A 20475-nucleotide genomic window follows, 5' to 3' on the forward strand; every position below is an offset into this window, starting at 1 on the left:
CTTTGGGAAGTAAATTAACCAGAACAGCACATATAGATAACTATGTTATAAGAGTGCAGATATTCAAGAACAAAGACAAATTACCTTTCAAATTATTCACCATTTTCTCATGGTTCATATCATTACTTTACTTCACTAATGTGGCTGACCAGGAAAACTACATTAGACATACAGAACTCTAAGGAAGCAGAGAGGGATTAAGATAATGAGGTGGGAAGGTAGAGGAAAATGTTAAAATAGTAGTTTGATAATTTGTATTAATATAATAATTTTTAGGTATTTTTAAATAATTCAGTATTTTTTATTTTGTATAATTTTTAAAATTTACATCCAATTAAATAATTCAGTATTAATGCAGAGTCTTCATTTTAATATGCATGTAATAACTTCTCCTTTTCAGAACCTAAGCCACAGCCACAGCAGCTTCATCAGGGACAACACCGATTGTCAAATACTGAGCAAAATGGAGTCAAAGATAATAACCAACCACGGTATCTGCCTCGAAATGATACCAGACAGCCAAGAAATGAAAAGCCTCCTCGTTTTCAAAGAGACCCCCAAAATTCAAAGTCAGTTTTAGAAGGCAGTGGATTACCTAGAAACAGAGGTTCTGAAAGACCAAGTACTTCTTCAGGATCTGAAACATGGGCTGAAGAGAGAATCAAGTGTGAGAGACCCTATTCTAGATATGACAGAACTAAAGATACTTCATACCTTTTAAGCTCTCAGCACAATGATGGTGCTTTTAAGAAAAGGGATAACTCTATGCAAAGCAGATCAGGAAAAGGTCCGTCCTATGCAGAGGCAAAAGAAAATCCACTTCCTCAAGAATCCATTGACTATAATATTCAAAAACGTGGGAAAAGAGAACACCAAACAGCAAATCCTGATCATTTTTATGACAGGAAACCACGAACAATAAATAATGAAACTTACAGTGGTGTAAAAATTGAAAAACATTTTAATGTAAATACCGACTTCCAGAATACTGTCCGAACTAATAGTTTTATTGGTGTTCCAAATGGAGAGACAGAAATGCCACTGAAGGGCAGGCGAGTAGGACCTATTAAGCCAGCAGGACCCATCACAGCTACACCCTACGATGATAAAGTATTTTACAATAGTGGGCCCAAAAGGAGATCTGGGCCAATTAAACCAGAAAAAGTACTAGAAGCATCTATTCCTATGGAGTATGCAAAATTGTGGAAACCTGGAGATGAATGTTTTGCACTTTACTGGGAAGACAACAAGGTATGCATGCGGTAAAGTTATCATATTCTGATATTATTAAATGTCACTGTATAGTGAGACTGTAGAAGGCCATTGCTTTGGGACTATGAGTTTTGTTCTATGGCTGTACCTGCTTAAAGTCTTTGAACAGATTTATAGATATGTAATTTATAAAAGAGGAAAAATAAAATATTCAATATGTATGCTTAGGGAGAATCAGTCTCATAAGATTTGGTTAGGTAAGGTTTGATTTTAGATTGCCCGTCGGAATAGTACTTAAAAGTGATTGAGTGGAGTTGATCAGTTATTTCACTTATCATCAACTGGACTGTCTAGTAAAGTTATACTGATTCACAAGGAAAAAAATGAGTTGAGTGGCACAGAGTTAAATTCTGCATGTTTTATTTAAATTGAAGAAAATATACGATCAGCCTACTTAAAAAATAAGAACAGAAAGGTTATTTAGCTAACAATAAATGATCATTATTAAGCCAATAATTTAAACACTCTTTAGTGCTACATTGTATGGTGGCCACAATGGAAAGAGGGAAATCCTGGAGAAAAGGTAAGGGAAAGACAGAAGATGAGGTCAAGAAGGAGTTCAGTGAATCAGATAAAAGAGCCTGGCTGAGAGGGAGAAGACCAACAGAGAACAGGAAAGGAAAGGGGTAAAAGGGACCCTCAGAGAGAAGGACCTTTGCACATATTTTCCCTTTTGCCCAACATGCTTTTCTACTAACTGTTCTCATCGTTGAAAGTTTGGCTCCAACATCACTTCCTGGAAAAGCCTTCTCTGACCTGCCCCTCTTCCCTCCTACACTATTGTCTTTCTCGGTCAGTGCCTTATTCACTTTCTAAAACTTACTACAATTTGTATTTTTGGTTTTGGTTCTTGGATTGATGACTCCTTCCTCTACCATCATTTTGAGTTTCTTGAAGGCAGGGCTATCTCTGTCTGTTTTTCTTCTGCAGCCCTGCTTTTCCCATAATATAGGGATTTCATAATTATTTGTTGACTCTGTTAATGAGTTAATTCTGAAGGGCTTACTTATTTAGGAAAAAAGTAGAGTGGTTGGGGACTGGAGATAGCAGCAAGATGATGATAAAAAGAGCTACAGTATGAGAGATCCGGATGGATGTGAGGATCAGGTCCAGGAAAAAAAATATTTGAAATATTTCATAAGTAGAATAATTTCAGTTCATAAAGTAAGGCTGTGCCCGTGAGAGTGTGTGTTCGGCTAAATGGAGCAGTAGAGGCAAAGTTTACTATAGTTTTCAAGGAACTGAAATTCAGGTTAGGGAATGTGATTGGATCTTTTAAAAGGATCAGGAACTAGGCCCTACTGTGTTCAGTGAATAATGAGGCATAAGCAAAATGTTAGATGTTGCTAATGAGAGCAGCAAGGAGAGGAGTACAGGGTGGAATAGCTAGATGATGGCACAGTCTTGTTAAGGTTTTTGTATAAGTGTGAGATAGTATCTGCCTACAAGCAGCATCTCTACTGTCAAGTGTTCATTCAAGGTTAGAAGGAGGGGGAGACAGCCGTGATTTTGTTTTTGTTTTTTGTTTTTTTTGTTTTTAGTTCCAGAAAAGCAAAAGCCTTTCCAGAAATATCAACCATCTCATTGGTTGGAACTATTTCACATGGCTACTCTCTGGCTGTTAGGAAGGCTTAGGAAACACGTGCAAGTGTTCTTCATACTCAGACTTGAATCTTAACAACTCAGACCACTCACTTTCCAGCATACAGGAACTATTTGATTTGGGTAATGGGGGATTCCTTATGTTTAGCTGTTTCTCCCTCATAGTAAAGGCAAGAAAAGGTGAAGTAGTTGGAAATCAGTGTAGGTTTATAGAGCTAACAATGTCTGTCTGAGAATGAGTAGTCACCTGTGTCAGCTGCTTCTGTGAAATTTCAATTAAGATGATAACGGAAAAGTGCTTTGTTGTTGTTGTCGGACAGTCTAACATTGTTGGTAATGTTGATGAGCAGAGAAAGTACATGATTGGAGTTCAAAGTTCAATAATTTTTGAAAGCCTTAGTATATGACTCATGATTTCCATTGAAATCCCACAAGGATCATGCCCTGGAAGTAAGTGCAAAACTAATACAAATAAGCCATTATACAGCCTAAAACCAACCATTTATATGCTCAAAGATACCTGTTTATACTCTGTATACCTGTCAGAGGAAAATATAATCCCCTTTTTGGGGAAAAATAACATTTTCTAAAACCTCTTCAGTATTTCATCTGCAATGTTTGGTATCCTATAAAAAATTAGAGGGCATAGTTAAAAATGGAGAGAGAGAGAGAGAGAGAAATGAATGAGTAGGAACAAATAAAGCAACAGAGAATATTAACAAAGCTACATATATTCAGTTATTAGGCTTAACAGACAAGTTCTTCAACAAATATTGACTAAACCATAATTGAGTAGCTGCTAAGAGTCAGGTGCCTGGGGTATATCAGATAGTTCTGGCTATGCTATTATCCTAATTTCTTCAAACACCTGATGAAATTATTAATAAAGCTTTACTTTTACCTGTAATTGTCTCAAAAAAAAGCAATAACACTGAGTTAATCTGTTGGCTTTCCTGAATATATTTAATGTAATGTCAGATAGTTTGTGAAAGACAGTACCTAACAATTCTCAAAGTTTTGAGCTTTTATTCCTAGAATAATTGGATGATCTTCTAAGGTGACTATTTTGATTTTAATTGGATATGTACTTTCAGTTTAGAGTGAGGGACTGTAGGCTCTCTCTATATTACACCATTAAACAAATAAACAGTATTTGCCCTCTGAAAGAGATGGGATTAGTTATCTTCTGAAAACACCTAATTTAAGAGATGACTTTTAAATGTTTTATCAAGAGTAAGCAACTTTCCAATTTTCTAGACCAACCAAGATGAAGATTTAAGGAAAACATGAGTTGTAACTGTCATTAGGAAACTATAGCCTTAATTGCATTATAGTGCTGTAATGCAGATAATTAACCAAGTGATATAATCTATCATTTAAAAAATTCTTTACACTACCTTGCCTTTTCTCAGCCTTTATTTCCATAGAAGGATTTGGGAATTTGGAACAATTCTCCTCCTTCTCCTTCTAGACTGCCATAATTAGTTCCGCTTTTTCTGCTGTCTCTACTGGAATACCGTAACAACCTCCAAAATGGTTTCCCTGCCTTAAACCTTATTCCTCTTAAATATGTCATTGAAACTACCATCACTGATCCTGGTCTTAGACCATGTCATTCTTCCTAGTTAAAATCTTTTACCTGTGGAATACATAGAGCCATAGAGCCTCTCTCAGCTGGTCCTTACCTTCTTGCCCCATCTAATTTCCTATTGGTCGACCCTCCTCACATCATGCCATAATTAATTTTAAACTGTTTGTAGCTTCCTGCACTCATCTCCATACTTTAGGTCTCTATAACTTCCCGTGGTGCACCCTTCTCAGTTTTTTACTTGGCTAAACCTTCTTCATCACTGAAGACTGTATCCATTGTTATCTGCCACAGAAAGTTCTTCCCAAACTCCTTAGCCTAATTAAGTGCTGTATCATTGCACCATTATTAGAGTACTCTCCACGTTACATAGAAGTCATTTTTCACGCAGTTGTTTTATTAGACTCGTAAGGTTCTAAAAAGATGTCAACTTATTGTGACTCATTTGTTGACCTTAACAGAACTGACTTAATTGTCTGAGAAGCTTACAAACTCACAGCAATTCATAGATCACAGAAGTATGACGCTAAGAAATAAAGGAGGAAAGGATAGACGTGAATGTATATCAGGAACTCTAATATAAGAAAAAGAATTCCAGCATGGTGTTTCTAAACTTGTTAGCATCTAGACCTGGGAAGGATACACCATGGATTAACTTAATAACCTTTGTGATGTAAAGTATACTATTTAATCAGTAAAAACAGGGTTTTATTTCCTGGTATACTCGGGATAATGTATTTTAGAAGGATGTAGAGAGTAAGAATTTTTGTTGCCTTTGACATTTTCTGATTCTGGTGAGCTTACTAAGAGATACCATTACAGTGTTGTAGTAGAGCATCCAATTACCCTCGTTTGAAGGAAATATTCCTTAAGAATAAATAGTTTTTACTTTTTGTTTGGTCTTCACTAAGCAACATTCAGATCTATAATTTGCATCCTGAATGGGTTGACCTGTAGTAGAGAAGTACTCCAGTTAGTTGACCTACTTGTAGCTACATTAACAGAAAAAAAATTAAGATTGTTGTTATGTAAGTCGGTTCCTTGTGAGTTCGTTAACGTGAGTTAATTCCCAGAAACAAATTATACTAGGTAAACTGATGAAATAAAAGTGTCTGGTCTTGCAGTGTCTCAAATTCTATAAATCCTGGATATAAGTAATGTGTTTACCCCTTATCTGACATCCCTACTGCACCCCAGAAGCCTGTGATGACTGTGATGGAGAGCCTTTTTCTTTGAGATTTATTTTTGTCATATATTTATGCTCCAAAGTTATATTTTCTGATTTGTACATAAGAATAATCTTACTAATGTTGGTAAAGGGCGTCAGTGGCTTACAACAAAACGTAGCACTATTTGTTTTTTTTTTTAATACCCATTAACATGTAAATATTCTTCTCTACTGACCCTCTTAGTTCTGTCCTGAAATCTTTACCACTGCCCAGTGTATGTCAGAACTCATATGGATGAGAGAATTTATCTTTTTTGTAAGCCAATTTATGATTATCTAAAGGTAAGTTTTCTTTCCTAAAAATATTATTCTGTTAAAAATTTTGTTTCAAATATTGTGTAATTGAAAGTTGCTAAGAGAGTAGATCTTAAAAGTCTCAGCCCAAGAAAAAATTTCGTAACCTTGTGTAGTGAAGACATTAAACTTGTGGTAATCCTTTCACAGTGTATACATATCTCAATCAAAAATAGTTTTTAAAAATGAGCCTTCAAAAAATACACATTGTATTTAGATTTCCATCAAATAACGTCCTTTGTAGGCAATGTGGATTGTGATATTCACAACTCCTTTTTGTCTCCTCAGTTTTACCGAGCAGAAGTTGAAGCTCTCCATTCTTCTGGTATGACAGCGGTTGTTAAATTCATTGATTATGGAAACTATGAAGAGGTGCTACTAAGCAACATCAGGCCCATTCAGACAGATGCATGGGTACGTGATCCAAATTCTGTACGAAGGCATAAGCTGTTTTGAAGAAAATACGTAGCTCTAAATGATTAGTCATAGCAATACAAGATTTGCCAGTGGAAAAAATATTTTGAATTTACTTAAAACTGGCTACTCCTAAAGTAAGATTCTAATTTAATAATTACATTGAACTACAATAAAAATGAATGCATTGAAATTCACTTTCCCTGTGTAATGCTTTGTTATATTATGCTTTGGAAATAGGTGCTCTTATTTACAGTGGCAAGTTTTTATGCATATTTTGTTCTTTTCCAGTTTGTTACTTTAAATTTGACTAAATTATGTCCAGCAGTTATCAAATTTAAATCTCAGATGAATACGTGTATGTTCTTTATTATTTTCATTACATATCAAATTAAGAAAAACACTTTATATATGAAGTCATGCTGCATTTACTACATATGTGTTCATATATGTATACATAGAGATTAACTATAAAATCTCTGTTTAATAATTACTTGATTTTGTTGCCAAATGTATGTCAATGCTCTGTGGTAATTTTGATGATGTAATTTAGAACTATTAGCTTCATGGAGTCCATTATATATAAGGGCTTATGTGACTTTATATAGATAGAGTCTCAGCTACATTTAGGAAAAAATAGAGGACAAGACATATTAAAATTACTTTCATAAAGTTATTTTTAACTTCCTTTCTCCACTTTATGGGTAGCTGTTAATAAACTCATCATTAGAAGTCTAATTTGTTTCTATTTTTCTAAAGTATCAAAATATACTATAAAATGGTATTAATCAGACATTAGTCTTATCTGAAATATACAGGTTTTTCTCATTTGCTCCATTTTAGTTTAGCTTAGTTTTTGTCTCCTTACATTTTTCTGTCACCACCTCAGTATCACCCACAGCCCTCTGTCTACTGTCCCCAAAATAAATAAAACAACCAAAAGCCGAGTACTAGTAATTATGCTTTGGGCCATGGAACTTTCTAGATAATTTATCATTTCATATTTTATAGTATATTACTAATGGTTAATATGTTTAATTAATAGATCTTTTCCCTTAGTCTCATTGTCTAAAGTTTAGCCACTTTTTCTCTAAAGGACTGAAATAGCATCTAAAGTTAATTTATACCTTTTCTTTCGTGGAGGAACTTGATGTAACCCTATGTTTGCCCTTCTTATTCTCCCATGACTGCTATTTTCATTCTTTTTTTCCATTAATACATCTTAATCTTGTTTTGATGGTAAAAGTAATTATTTATTTATAGGTTATGTATTTCCAGAAGTTGAGTCCTGGTTTGCTATTTGTAATGTGCTCCCAAATGTGTTTAATCATTACACTCAAAGAGTCAAAATAGAATTTTTCATTTAGGTTTTTTTTTTTTTTTTAGAGAATTTGATAAGAGGTTGATTTTATTCTTTTCTGCCTAGAGAAAAATTTAGTTTCATTACTTCATTTTCTTTTCTACTTCCTTTTTCTGTTTCAGGGTGGACATTACGGATGAGCACATTGTCATTCCTCTCTGTAGCTCTTCCATTCAGAAGTGTTTCGTACTGAGTGATCCTTTTCTTTCTAGTCAGTGACTTTTCCTTTCCCCCTTTAATATCTCTGTTTGCATTATCATTAATTTGAAGTCAGTATAAACCTAGCTGGACAATAAATTTCTCAGATGTCACAGTCCATGTAGTGATTCTGAGCCAAGCAATACTTTCCTACATTCTACACATTTGTGAATACTCATCTATGCTCTTTTCTATTTTTTTTTTACTTACTTACTTTATTTTGCAGTCAGCCTAAAATTCTTTTCTAAGATTCTCGAAATATTTTACAGCGAAAGGCAGGAGAGAATCACTAAATGTTTTAGAGATTCTGGTATTACTTTTCTCCTGTGATTGTTGATATTTTATGATTCTGTATAAATTAATATGACAAATATTGTTGGATCATGAACATCATTATTGGGGATAAGGTCATTTTTCCTCTTTATCTGCGTGAGTAATTGATTTAGCTTGGAGAAGCATATCCTTGATATGCAGAAGCCACTAGCTTAACATATCTTCCTCTATCTCCATTTTTTAAAAAATACATATATGTGCATACATACATAAAAAGCCCCTGAAGAAAAGCAGTTTGGCGGTTGTCAATACATTCAGTGTAGAGTTAGATTCGTGTTCTCTTGACCTCTGAGAGTATTAATGTTGGGGGTCTATGCGCACTTTTTCTTATTATGACTGGAATTGTGACAAGTTTTAAATTAAAGCAAAATATTCACTATATCAATAAGCAGATAATTCTAATTGGTAAACATACTAGAAAAATTAATGGGTTGCAAAGGTGCAAGTGTTCACTCAACGCCATCGATTGTGTAATTTTTAATTTTTAACTCTTGCTCTCTTTTTAATTGTGAAATGGTATTTTATCTCTTATTAAGGTGTTCGTTTCTTATCAGTGTAAGATTTGAGAAAAACCTCCTTTTCCTAAAGGTAGCAATGGTCATTCATTGAAGATGTTTCTAATAGTTTGCAGGAAAAACAACCCAAAAGTTGCCTGTATTAACTCTTAAAGGTGTAAGGATAAATCATTCCATAAAAAGCATGAAATATTAAGAGACTCAGTGACTAAGTTAATAGTCTTTTGTATAGAAAATTAAAATAAAAATCTACTTAATGCTTTAAATCTAAGGGTTAATATTTTTCTCCTGAAGTTTAGGAATTATTTGCCTTTCCATCTGGATACATATTTTTACTTCCAGAACATACTCAGTGATGGTATTTTGGATGGTAAAAATATATGCTCTGATTATGAATAAATACTTTATTTCCTCAAATGATTTAGTAAACTTTTTAGTAAGTCATCCTTGATTTTTTTGTTCTAGCTAGATTTCACCTGGCTCTTTTAGCTGTCATTAAATATTCTCTCTTAACTTTAGCATCTTTATTATAGTGAACTCTCTATCACACGTAATGTGGGGTTCATAACTTTTTTTTTTAATTTTTTTTTAATGTTTTATTTATTTCTAGGAGAGAGAGAGAGACAGCGTGAGCAGGGGAGGGTCAGAGAGAGAGGGAGTCACAGACTCTGAAACAGGCTCCAGGCTCTGAGCTGGCAGTCAGCACAGAGCCCGACGCGGGGCTCGAACCCACGAACCACGAGATCATGACCCAAGTGAAAGTCGGACGTTTAACTAACTAAGCCACCCAGGCGTCCCATTCATAACTTATTCCTAACTAGATAAATGTTCTCGCTTTTCCCCCCAATGTTTTGTGAACATCGTACTATTTTCCTTATTTTTCCAAAGTAAAGGAAGCATTAGGGAGTCTCATATTATATAGGAAGAAAACTATATAGGAAGAAAAGTACATATATATCTTATTTTATATTTCTGATTACTGTATGAGAAAATATTAGAGACAAATAAAACTGCTATTTGTGTTTCCTGCAGGCCCTTTCCAAATTGGTTCCTTTTAACTCTAATGCTAATACCAGGAAACCAGTAAAAAGATGCCGCAGGCAATTTGGAATTACTGTAAAATACCCTGGTGCTGCTGCTCAGACTAACCTTTTGTGTTTTTAGAGTGTAGTTCCTTCTGAGTTGCTTTTCTAAGCCTGGAGAGACACTTGTCAAGTCTTGATTTTCCAAGTATTTTTATGACCTGGATTCTATTGAGACTTTTATATCCCAAGAAATGTTTTAGAACTTGCTGGTTCCTAAACTTTCTTTTTATAAATTCATAGTATTTGCTTCTTCATATCAGTAAATGATTATTGTTCAGCTATTGTTCCAAATAAAACAATTCCGATTACATAGATAATGCGTAGTTCCAAGGCCTTACATACACATCTTGGGCATTAATTCTGGACAGATGGATTGTTACTGAGTTTTAGATGATCATCCTATTTTAAATGTTTTTCTGTATTCATATATTCAAAAATATTCTTTACATATCTATTAGGTGCTAGATAGGCACTATTCTAGGTGAAGGATACATGTTAGTGCACAAAGCACACAAAAATCCCTGCCCACTGCACAAAGATGGAAGAAAGTTATAGTTCCATTTATGTGGAACAAACTTAAATATCTCATGGGATCTTTGTTCTTTATTCTTAAAGGTTTAAAACAAAATACAAGTAGAGAAAGTCATGTTTACTGAAGTTTTAATTTAAATATGCTTAGGCCTTTATTTTATTCCACCTTAGTTTGAAGATAAAATTAATATGAAAGAAAAAAACATGACTTAATGAATTTTACTTGATTCAAAAGTTCATATCTATTTAAAGAGTAAAATTTCTTTTTAGGAGGGTTTGGATTTTGCTTTTTTTAAATAATTATAAATCTCAAGTTTTACTTTTGAAGTAGCTTTGCACAAAATTTTGTAAGTTATCTTCTTAAATTCAAGTGACATTCACAAAAAGCAGTAAATTCTTCTACCACTTCTTCTATAAATTCTTCTACCACTAATAAAAATATTAAAAAGAAACATAACCAAAAAAACCCTAACCTATTTAATGACAGAGATTGAAGGTTATGATACATAAATTAATGAGTTAAAATGGATCCTACATGTATTAGAACAAGGTCATGTTAGTAATTTTAATGATGTAGTGATAAAGTTAGGCTATATCTGGTCTATATTTGATATTAAAAGATCATAATAGATATTAAAAAGAGGACAATTGTTATAGAAATCATTAACTTCAAAGGAAAATTAGAATTATGTAACAGTGAGGTTCTGCCAATTAGTAGCCAATAAAAAGTACAAGCACATATTTAATCATAGTCCAGAGGTTTTTCATTTTTGCTGATAAATCCTTAAATAAATTAGTGGGTATAATTTACCATACTCAAATTTCTGCACTAAAAGCATGAGTTGATTAAGGTCACTGAAATACTGAAATACATTTTTTTCCATCATACATATTTCAGGAAACTTTCCTTTCAAATAGTGTCCTATAGGCAGTGCCCATTTTGTTTGGTCTTGTTTTGTTGGAATATAAACAGAGTTAGTCAGAATGAAACTGGATAGCTAGCTTAGCCCCGTTCAAGAACATACTTTTCAAATTATGGGTGATGGAATTTGGGGATCCCATGCAGTATCTTCAAGCTTTGATTTAATAAAGTTTGGTTGTATTTGATACTCTTTATTTCTTCATCAATTGCTGAGTGTTTCATAATTCCCACCAGAGGTTGTGGATTACACAGAAAGACTTTACTAGAGATATGAAAGCTGCTGATATAGAGGGAGAGATTATTCATTCATAAGTGTGTGCAATATACATAGAGATATCAACTTCATACTGTTGGTATCTACTCCTGAGGCCCAAAATTTGTCTGATAGCCAGACCTAACAGATAACTATAAAAATGTTGACATCTCGTTTTGACCCTGCTATATTATTTAACAGAGACATTTTATTTCACCATTTAAATTAGTTGTAAGAGAATAATATGCTAGATAATAATTTTAAAAACCAATACAAAAAGTATTGTTTAAACTTTACTATTTGATAACTTCATATATTGTAATCTACCCAAAGGAGCTATATATAAAGACATCTTCAAAATGTTTCTGGGTAATCCGAGGTTTTCTTTATTGATCACTGAATGTAAGGTTATTTGATTATGTCATGTTCCTTTTTTCCTGGAGGTGAAGTAACTTCCAAAGTGAAATAACATGGCAGGATATTACCTAAGATGTGCTGTCTTTTTAAAGTTATTATAGTCATACTAGTCAGATTTGTTTCTAAGTTTAACTATAATTTATAAAATGATTTCAGCCTTAAATTATTTGGTTATCAATATTAAGAATCAACCTTGCAAAACTGTTTGAAAAATCCACAGCAGTTTTTTTTTTTTTCATAAACGAATACCAGCAGATATGATGTTAATCTTTTATCTTCTAAGTCTCGCCTTTATTATTAGCAACTTAACATGTGGTGCCCTGAACTATGATGTCTGTTAATTATGAGTTAAATTCATGATGCTTTTAGATTTATGCTGAATATGCCATGATTTACATTTTCCTTCAAAGTAGTCTTTAAGGAGGCATCACGGGGAGACCTGCAGCCGAAGGGTGCCGGGATTGTCAGGTGAACTGGTTTTCACCTTTGGCATTTTTGATTCAGTAAGCTCAAAGCTTGTTCTCTTCGAAGTATACATTTTTTTGTTTTTTCATTTTTTTTACATACCAGGGCTTTTTAAAATTGTCATTTCAAACAGCACTGAATTTTACATTCCTTTGCATATCATGCGAAAGACTTGCTAATATACTTATTGCACAGGAAATAAAGTAGTAAAATAAATGAATCTGAGGAATATTGTTTTGTTTTATTTCTCTCTTCCCAAAGGTCTTACTCTTATACTGGACATGTGTCTTGATTAGACACTCACGCCAGTATATTTTAAAGATTATTCTCCATTTGAAGAGGCACCTTTGAATTAAAAAAATACAGTTCTATTTTAGTTTCTGGTGAATTTCTGAGCCTCTTCCGTCTGCCCCTAAAAAAGCAGAAAAATAATATTGCTCATTGCACCATGGATTCTATCCACTTTCAGATGGAGCCCCTGCAGTACACTTTTCCTCCTGTAAATCTGGGACTGATGATACGTGTTTGATTGCATACTGTAGTGAGTTGTCACCTGTCCTTTCGTCTTGTGTCTCCGCTTAATACTGTTTTTGTGTATTCTTACTTTGGTCATTCTATTCAGTACTCATCTCTCTCTCTTTTCATTTTTATTTCCAAAACATTCTCATATCCTCTTGGCTTTTTTTTTTTAACTTCTTTCTCTTTCTTTCTTTCTTTCTTTCTTTCTTTCTTTCTTTCTTTCTTTTTCTTTCCTTCCTCCCTCCCTCCCTCCCTTCCTTCTTTCTTTCTTTCTTTCTTCCTTTCTTTCACCTTTAGTAGCTGGTATCTCTTGATGTATATGGACTACTTTTCCTACTGATCTTAATTTTCTGAACTTTACTGGACCTATGCTATTTACTCTAGAATCCTGTGTGATAGGCTTCACTATCACACCTGTAGGAAAGAGTGGAGTTTGATCTGTCTCCTTGTGAGAAATACTCTCATGTTATAGAGCTTCCAAATCCATTAAACTTGGGAACTACTAGCAAGAGTTTTACACCTTGGCTTGAAATAAGTCCCTTAGCAACCTGTCATTGACTGAGAGCAACATTCAAAAGGGAAAGGAAGTACTACAACAGTGAGTACATTTTATTTGCCTTAAGAAAGAAAACTCATACAGTTTATTAAGAGTAGACATAATTGAAGAGTCTCTATTTAAGCAACTTAGACTACCATAAGAATACAAAAGCCATTAGTTTTTTCTGCAGACTCTTTTATGCCTAATCCATCTAGAGAACATTCTGAGAATATTAGTTCTGCTTTTTGGTTAAATACATTTGGAAAATGCTGGGTTAAAAAAATTAAGCATGCTTTTTTAAATTATGGGACCTCTTTGAGCCAATAACAGACTAATATGTATTTTATTTGATCTTGTTTTTCTCCATTTATATAGATCTTCTGTAATTTCCTTCATCAGTGCTTTGTAGTTAACCTGCAACCTTGCCAAAATCACTTATTGGATCTATGAGCTTAATGTTCATTTGCTTTGAGTGCTTTTTTTTTTATTTATTTAGAAAATACTGTTGACCTTTCACATCAGTTGATACGTATTTTGATCTCTGAGAGAGGTACTGTGTATTGCTTCACAAACTTACTTGCTCATGGAACTTTTTTTTTTTTTTTTTTTACTTGTTATAGAATCTGTTACAGAAAATCTATAGGAGATATTTTGGAAAACGTCTTAGCTGTCTTGTTATTTTCTTTCTAGTTTTCAAATTTTCCCAGCTTTAGGATAGGGTGAAGATGTATCTTTAAATATATTGTTGTAGATATTCCACACTTCTTATTAAGAACGTATTATATTTCAACGTTACAAATAGAATAGAGACTAACTATACAAATAGAGACTTACTATATATATAGTAAAAGGCAGTTTCTTGTCAAACATGTTCTCAGATGCTTAACCTTTCTGTGAATAAAGGACAGAATATATTCCTGAAATTTATGTGCTTATGCCATAAGTAATAGTGTTTTGTTACATAAAAATAAAATTAAGATCTTATTTTACATATAATTATACATAACTCACTAGTCTTTTTATTTTAACTTAATTCTAATTCTGAAAACTTCTATGTATTCACTTCAAGAAATTGTCATTTGTGAAGACTACCTTTAGAGTTCTTATAATATTGCTGTCCTTCTCTGTAATTCTCAACTAATAACCCATATGATATTTACATGTTCCAGCAGTAAGGCATTTTTCATCATTTATTTGGGTTTTGAATTTGTTATTCTCCAAAAAACTAGGCTAAGGCAAAATATGAACTCCCCCCTTTTTTTTGTTCTTCTTTTTGTTAAGATGACATTTCAAAAAGAAAGTGTCAAAGCATGTTAATTCCACTGGGTAAGTGAACATTCTTAAGTGAAGGAGATTCCTATAAGACCAAAAATTCTGTTTTGTTTCAACATTTATATTGCTAATTTACTAATAGCCTTGTGTGTTCTAAAACTTTTGAATAATAGTATTTTAATTAGTTAAAAGCTTGTTAAAAGCCTCCTGGAAAATAAGCAAGTTCATACTTAACTGCTCTTGATCTCCTGTTCTTGTTTTCCGGGATACAACAGATAAGTGAGATGAATCGATAATCTTGGAGAGAATTCCACAGCTCACTTGAGTGAACTAGAGGGGGAAATATTCTTATTTTAAGAAACTTACCCTTTCCAGACGCTTATAATTATAAACAAGAGCAGAATTTATGATTGGCTAATAGCTAGTGAGAGTGCAAAAGAACTCTATAAATAAATGGTAGGTATATACTGTAAGTACCAGCTCTTTTAGAGCTTGACGAGATTAGAATTTTAAGTGAGCACATGAACTGGCTTGATAACTAAAACAGTAGAAGGTCAGAAATTATGTTTTGGAGGATTTATGTAGTCTTGGTGGTCACCTTTATTACTTAAAAGTCCTTTGTCAGACATTGGGCCCAAGCATAACAGTCTAATATGATAGTTTTTCAATAGTCTTTGAATGCTTTTTGTAGCAAAGCTACTTTGGAAAATAGATTGCCCTATATACCCAAAAGATTAAAAGGATATAAGAGAAGTAGAAGATAGATTTCCTTCCTTGCAGAAACCACCTAGTAAATATTAATAAGGCCTCCATCAGACTAGATGGTCCCAGTCTGGGAACCATTGTTAGAATGGTTCTAGATTACAATTTTGTTATGCATGTTAAACAAATAGGATGGTGTGAAAGAAGCAAGTGGGGAAGGCTAACATTGACTTTTTAAAACTAGAACTAACTTTAAAGACTTTTTACTGGCATTTTTATCTTCTCTGAAGTATGCTTATTTTTTCCCAGATAATGTGATTAAAAAATTAGGGTAAGCCCTCTTGGTCATGCTTAACCAACAACTTACTATTTATATATTAGAAGTCAGTTTAATTCTGTTTCTTTCTGGTTCAAATTTTAAAATGTATGGGCTTGTGTTCTTTTTTTTAATGTTGGAAACCATTTTTGGTACTATTTAGTGAATGATTTAGGAGAATATAATGATCATTTTATCTTGAAGAGACTAATGTAAATAAAGCTTAGAATACTGTAGAAAAAATACACTTTTTTTATCTCATAAAGTCATTAAATAATATAAATATTATTAGGAATTCCCGACTTGACCATCAGTATGCAAAAGAATGTTAGAATTAATTAGATTTTTAAAATATGTAATTGAAGTCTTAAAGCAAAGGAAAAAGGGAGACATCAAAAGTATTAGTACTTACTCAAACTTTTTGGTTGACTCTAGGTAAACTTCTTTTTCCTCTTCTATTTTGTTCCTCTTCTGTCCTTTTCTTCTTCCTCCTTACCCAAACTCTTCCTCCTTGTCCTCTTCCTCTTTGGTTTTGTGCCAGAGTATTTGCCTTTTTTATTCATGTTAAAGGTTTCACGTGGCTTTTAACTATTAAGTTGGATATGTTCCATCTCAGATAAGACTGATCCTCAAATGAAGTCTGGTTAAATAGAGCATTTTTTTCAAGTTCAGAAAACCTTTAAAAGCTTTGGGAACAAACAAATTGATATCCTTGGTTGATCTTTTTATAAGCCCTGATTATAATCGATACTTAGCACCTACCCCTAATGATAAAAGTTCTCATAAATGCAAAGACTGTTAGAGACAGATGTACTGGAGCTGGGTACAAAAAGATCTCGAAGTGATAAAAAGTTGGTTAAATGCCCAGTTGATTTAAATTGTACCCTTGTATTCTTAGGAAATAAGAAAAGAAAAATTTCTCATTGAATATATTTAAAACTTATTTGAAATGTAAGTAATCAACATGAGAAATCAAAATACATAATTCCCTAAGAAAAATTAAGGAACTATTCAGGAAACTAGGTACTGGAAACTCTAAATTTTGTCATAGAAAATTAATTATAAAAGGCTACATTAAAGACATTTTAGATATAACTTAAAAAGATGAGATTTACATTTCAAGAAGAAGATACATTTTCCTGTTACTTTGTTGAAAATACTTGGCTTTAAAAAGACTGAATATTCTGTCCATTCTAATGATTATAATTGCTTTAATGAAAATAATCACTGAGGGAAGATGATTAAAATAGAAAAATGGCCATAGAATAGGGTTAGAAATAGATATGATATCTGGGTTCTTAGTATTTTTCAAAATCATTTTTATAATGGTATAATTTTAAAAGGTTTGACTGAAACTGCTAAACAAACTATTTCAAACAAACTGCTTTACATAATTTCAATTATAAAAATAAACTTTACTTTCTGAAGTAAGAACTACTATACTTTGAGATTCCAGTAAATTTCACATCAGTGACAAAATACTGCCAAAATTACTTGTGACATCGTTTATTGCTTAGCGCCATTCCTGAGCCCAAGGCCGAGAACCATTTTCAGATTCTGTGTGCTGTCTCCTGAGAGAATGTGATGAAAAGAGGCCACTGCAAGGGTTACGTGTCTGCTCTGCTTGGCCACTAAAAGAAGGGGAGAGGGCAAGCCTGGTCTTGGGCAAATTACTTCCACCTCCCTTTTGCCCCTGCTTCAGCTCCAGGGGAGCTGCAAATGCACAGGAAGAATCAGAAGACCTGGGTCGAGTCCCGGCTCTGCCACTTACTACCTAAGTGACTTGGGGTAAGTTACTTAATATCTGTGGGTCTCAGTTTCAGTACAGGGTTGTTGTGAGGATTAAGTAATATGTTCAATGGAAATGTGCTTTGTAAACTCCCAAGGTATATAGAAACATACACTTTTATTATCGTAAGCTTGGCCTTCTTCCCTGCTCCTCTATAGTATAGTGTCCTCAGCTATGTTATTTTTAAAGCGACCCAAAATGATTTAATCCCTTTTGCTTCTCCCTGTGTCCTGTCCACATTGGAATTCTTATTCCTATCTTTTGCATGCTTCAGAGTTAATTATTTTAAGAATATAAAACCAGTCTGTAAATTAATTTCACAGTGAAATGTGGATCACTGTTACCCCCTTCTTACCTTTCACACTCCTACCTTTCTCCTTTATTCTTCTCAGAATTATGTGCTTAGAAATGTCAAGAATCTAATGCATGAATGAATATTCAGACAGTGTTGGGGAGAAACGTTTTGATAGAGGGAAGTTCCTTAAATCCTATTACCATGAATTAGTAAGGTTGACTGGGAAAATGGGAATATGTTTGTGCCTCTAGTCCTTTCTCTGCAGGAAAGGAGATGGAGGGAGTTTGGGATTTTAAAGTTCTTCAGAAGTCTCTCACTGAAAACCTAGATCCTTAACTTGAGGTGTAATAGAAGAGAAAAGGGATTTAATAGCCATAACTCTCTAAGAGTTATATCTGACTGGGCCTCATCTTTGCTTCTCAGTAAAGTAAATTCTAGCCTACCCTCAACCAAACTATGTTTGTAATGCCTAGGATTTTTCTGGGTGCTCTCTATGTAGAGGCTGTGTGGAGCTAAGGAAGGAAAGAGAACTTGCCTTCTGGATCACATCTGGTTCCAGATCAAGGGATCTTTAATGAGGGCCTAAAAGAGCTTAAATCTCTACTTGGTCCAGCCCTCCCCATAATCTCAGAATGCTTGATCTGGTTATATGTAAATAATAACAGTAATAGCCACTTAACGTGAACTGCTTGCCATTAATGCCTAATTATCATGGAGCACAATAACAGTTAATCATGCCATGATTAGATTAACTTTCTTAAAGATTTTATTTATTTTATTTTATTTTTACAGCCTTGAACTTTTGACTTATGCTCAATATGGTTTCTTGCTGAAGTAGCAGTGTCATCTTTCATAACTAAAAATTAGAAATATTGAACTCTAGTAGTATTCAAGTGCAAATTGAAACAATTAACATACACAGTGTTAAATGTATGAGTTAGTGGGAAAAAATTAGATAATGCTCATGCTGGTAAGGAGGCAGTGATGTGAGTACTCTTAAACATTGTTAACGGCAGTATAAATTGATGTAATCCTTCTGATTTTTTTCTAAGCCTAAAGGGTGTTTAAACCAATAATTCCACAGTTGTTAATCTCTCCTAGGGAAAGAGCAAAGGAAATAAGCTAATTACTGAGAAATAATCATTGCAGCGTTGTGATAATAATAAAAACTAGAAGTTACCTAAATGCCTAACAATAAGAGAATGGCAAAACAAGTGATCTTCCACCTGCTGGATGAAATATTATACAGTTGTGATAAAAAGATCATTATGAAGGCTGTAATATAATGGGGAATATTTATGATGAGTGAATAAAGGCAATTTATATTTTTGAATGAGAATATACTCAAGGTAATGGCTTAGTGTAGTAGAATTATGTACACTCTAAATGTGTGTATGCATACAGTTTTTTCAACTGTATAAACTTTCTGTAATTTTGTATTATGATTTTTTATTTGAAAAAGTAAAAGCAAGGAAATTAAATTAGCAAGAAGAAAGTTGACCATAATTAGGGAATTTTAGTCTTTAAAAATCCCTAAAATTTGCAAAAAGGATCTGAAAGTAATGAGAGTTTAAAAAGGAATGATAAACAGAACATCACCTTTTAATTTTAAATTTTGCCTTTGCCTTCAGTGAGGTTAATGGCAATGTAATTATGGTTTTTTCATGATAAAATACAGTGATCCTTAAACTTGTTCCTGTCTGTAATTAGGAGCAAATAGAGTTACTTCTACAAGTCTTATCACCTATTTTCATTCTATCCATACAATCTACTCCACCATTCCTTGCAAAATTCCCCCTTAATTATACTGTTTCCAAAATGCTTACACACCTTCAGAATTCAATCTCTCCCAAGTGTTTTCAAATACAGAGCAAAATGTATTTTTCTGATGAAATGTTTCTTTAATCTGTACTTACTACCATTCATAATTTCAGGAATATGTTACTGTGTAGTTACAATATTTTGTTTGACTCTGTCTCTGGATTAGCATTTGATATATTATTAAAATACTAAGTAAAAAAAGTGAATTTTTTTATTTTGAAGTTTTCCTATTATCATTTCAAATATGTATCTGTCTATTCTATCAGTCTGTTTTTTGAGCACTTATTATGTGGCTTTACCTCTCCACCCAGAACATTGGTGAGCACACTTACTTAGAATGGTTATGAGCTAGGCAATGGGAATGCACAGATGAGCAGTCCCTGCTCTCAAGGAGTCACAGACTAGCAGAGAAGCCCAACAAGATCACCGATAGCTGTTTATTATTAACAGAGCACAGAGTACTGAACTCAGTCAGGTACTGATTCATGGAAGAATCAAGGCCTTCCCTGACTATTCCTATTATAAAAACATCAGTGTGCCATCACACAAATTCTCTATCCCCTTTGCCCTGTGTTATTTTCTGCATATCTCAGTCCTGCCTCCAACCCCTAAGTAAAGTCAGTGTGAGAACAGACACTTTGTCACAGCAAATAATTCAGCATTCGGAACAGTACTGGCAACATAAGGGACTCTCAGTAAATACTTGTTAACTCTGGATTAATGAAGTTTAATGTCAATCTTGAAAG

General features: G+C 33.4%; 1 protein-coding gene across 4 annotated transcripts in view; it reads left to right on the forward strand.

Annotated features, from left to right (window-relative positions):
• Positions 1-20475, forward strand: part of TDRD3 (tudor domain containing 3) — a 160534-nt gene that overhangs the window by 119027 nt on the left and 21032 nt on the right. For 2 of the 4 annotated variants that reach the window (XM_077752472.1, XM_077752461.1), the window contains 3 exons: positions 401-1251; positions 6273-6398; positions 17527-17612. In XM_077752472.1, the coding sequence (XP_077608598.1) occupies positions 401-1251; positions 6273-6398; positions 17527-17612 (1063 nt within the window). The remainder of the gene's footprint in view (positions 1-400; positions 1252-6272; positions 6399-17526; positions 17613-20475) is intronic. The other 2 variants (XM_077752480.1, XM_077752467.1) reach the window with 1 other exon arrangement.

Source organism: Crocuta crocuta, unplaced genomic scaffold (genome assembly GCF_008692635.1).
Source record: "Crocuta crocuta isolate KB4526 unplaced genomic scaffold, BGI_CrCroc_1.0 scaffold376, whole genome shotgun sequence".
In the NCBI taxonomy this organism is placed as follows: Eukaryota; Metazoa; Chordata; class Mammalia; order Carnivora; family Hyaenidae; genus Crocuta; species Crocuta crocuta.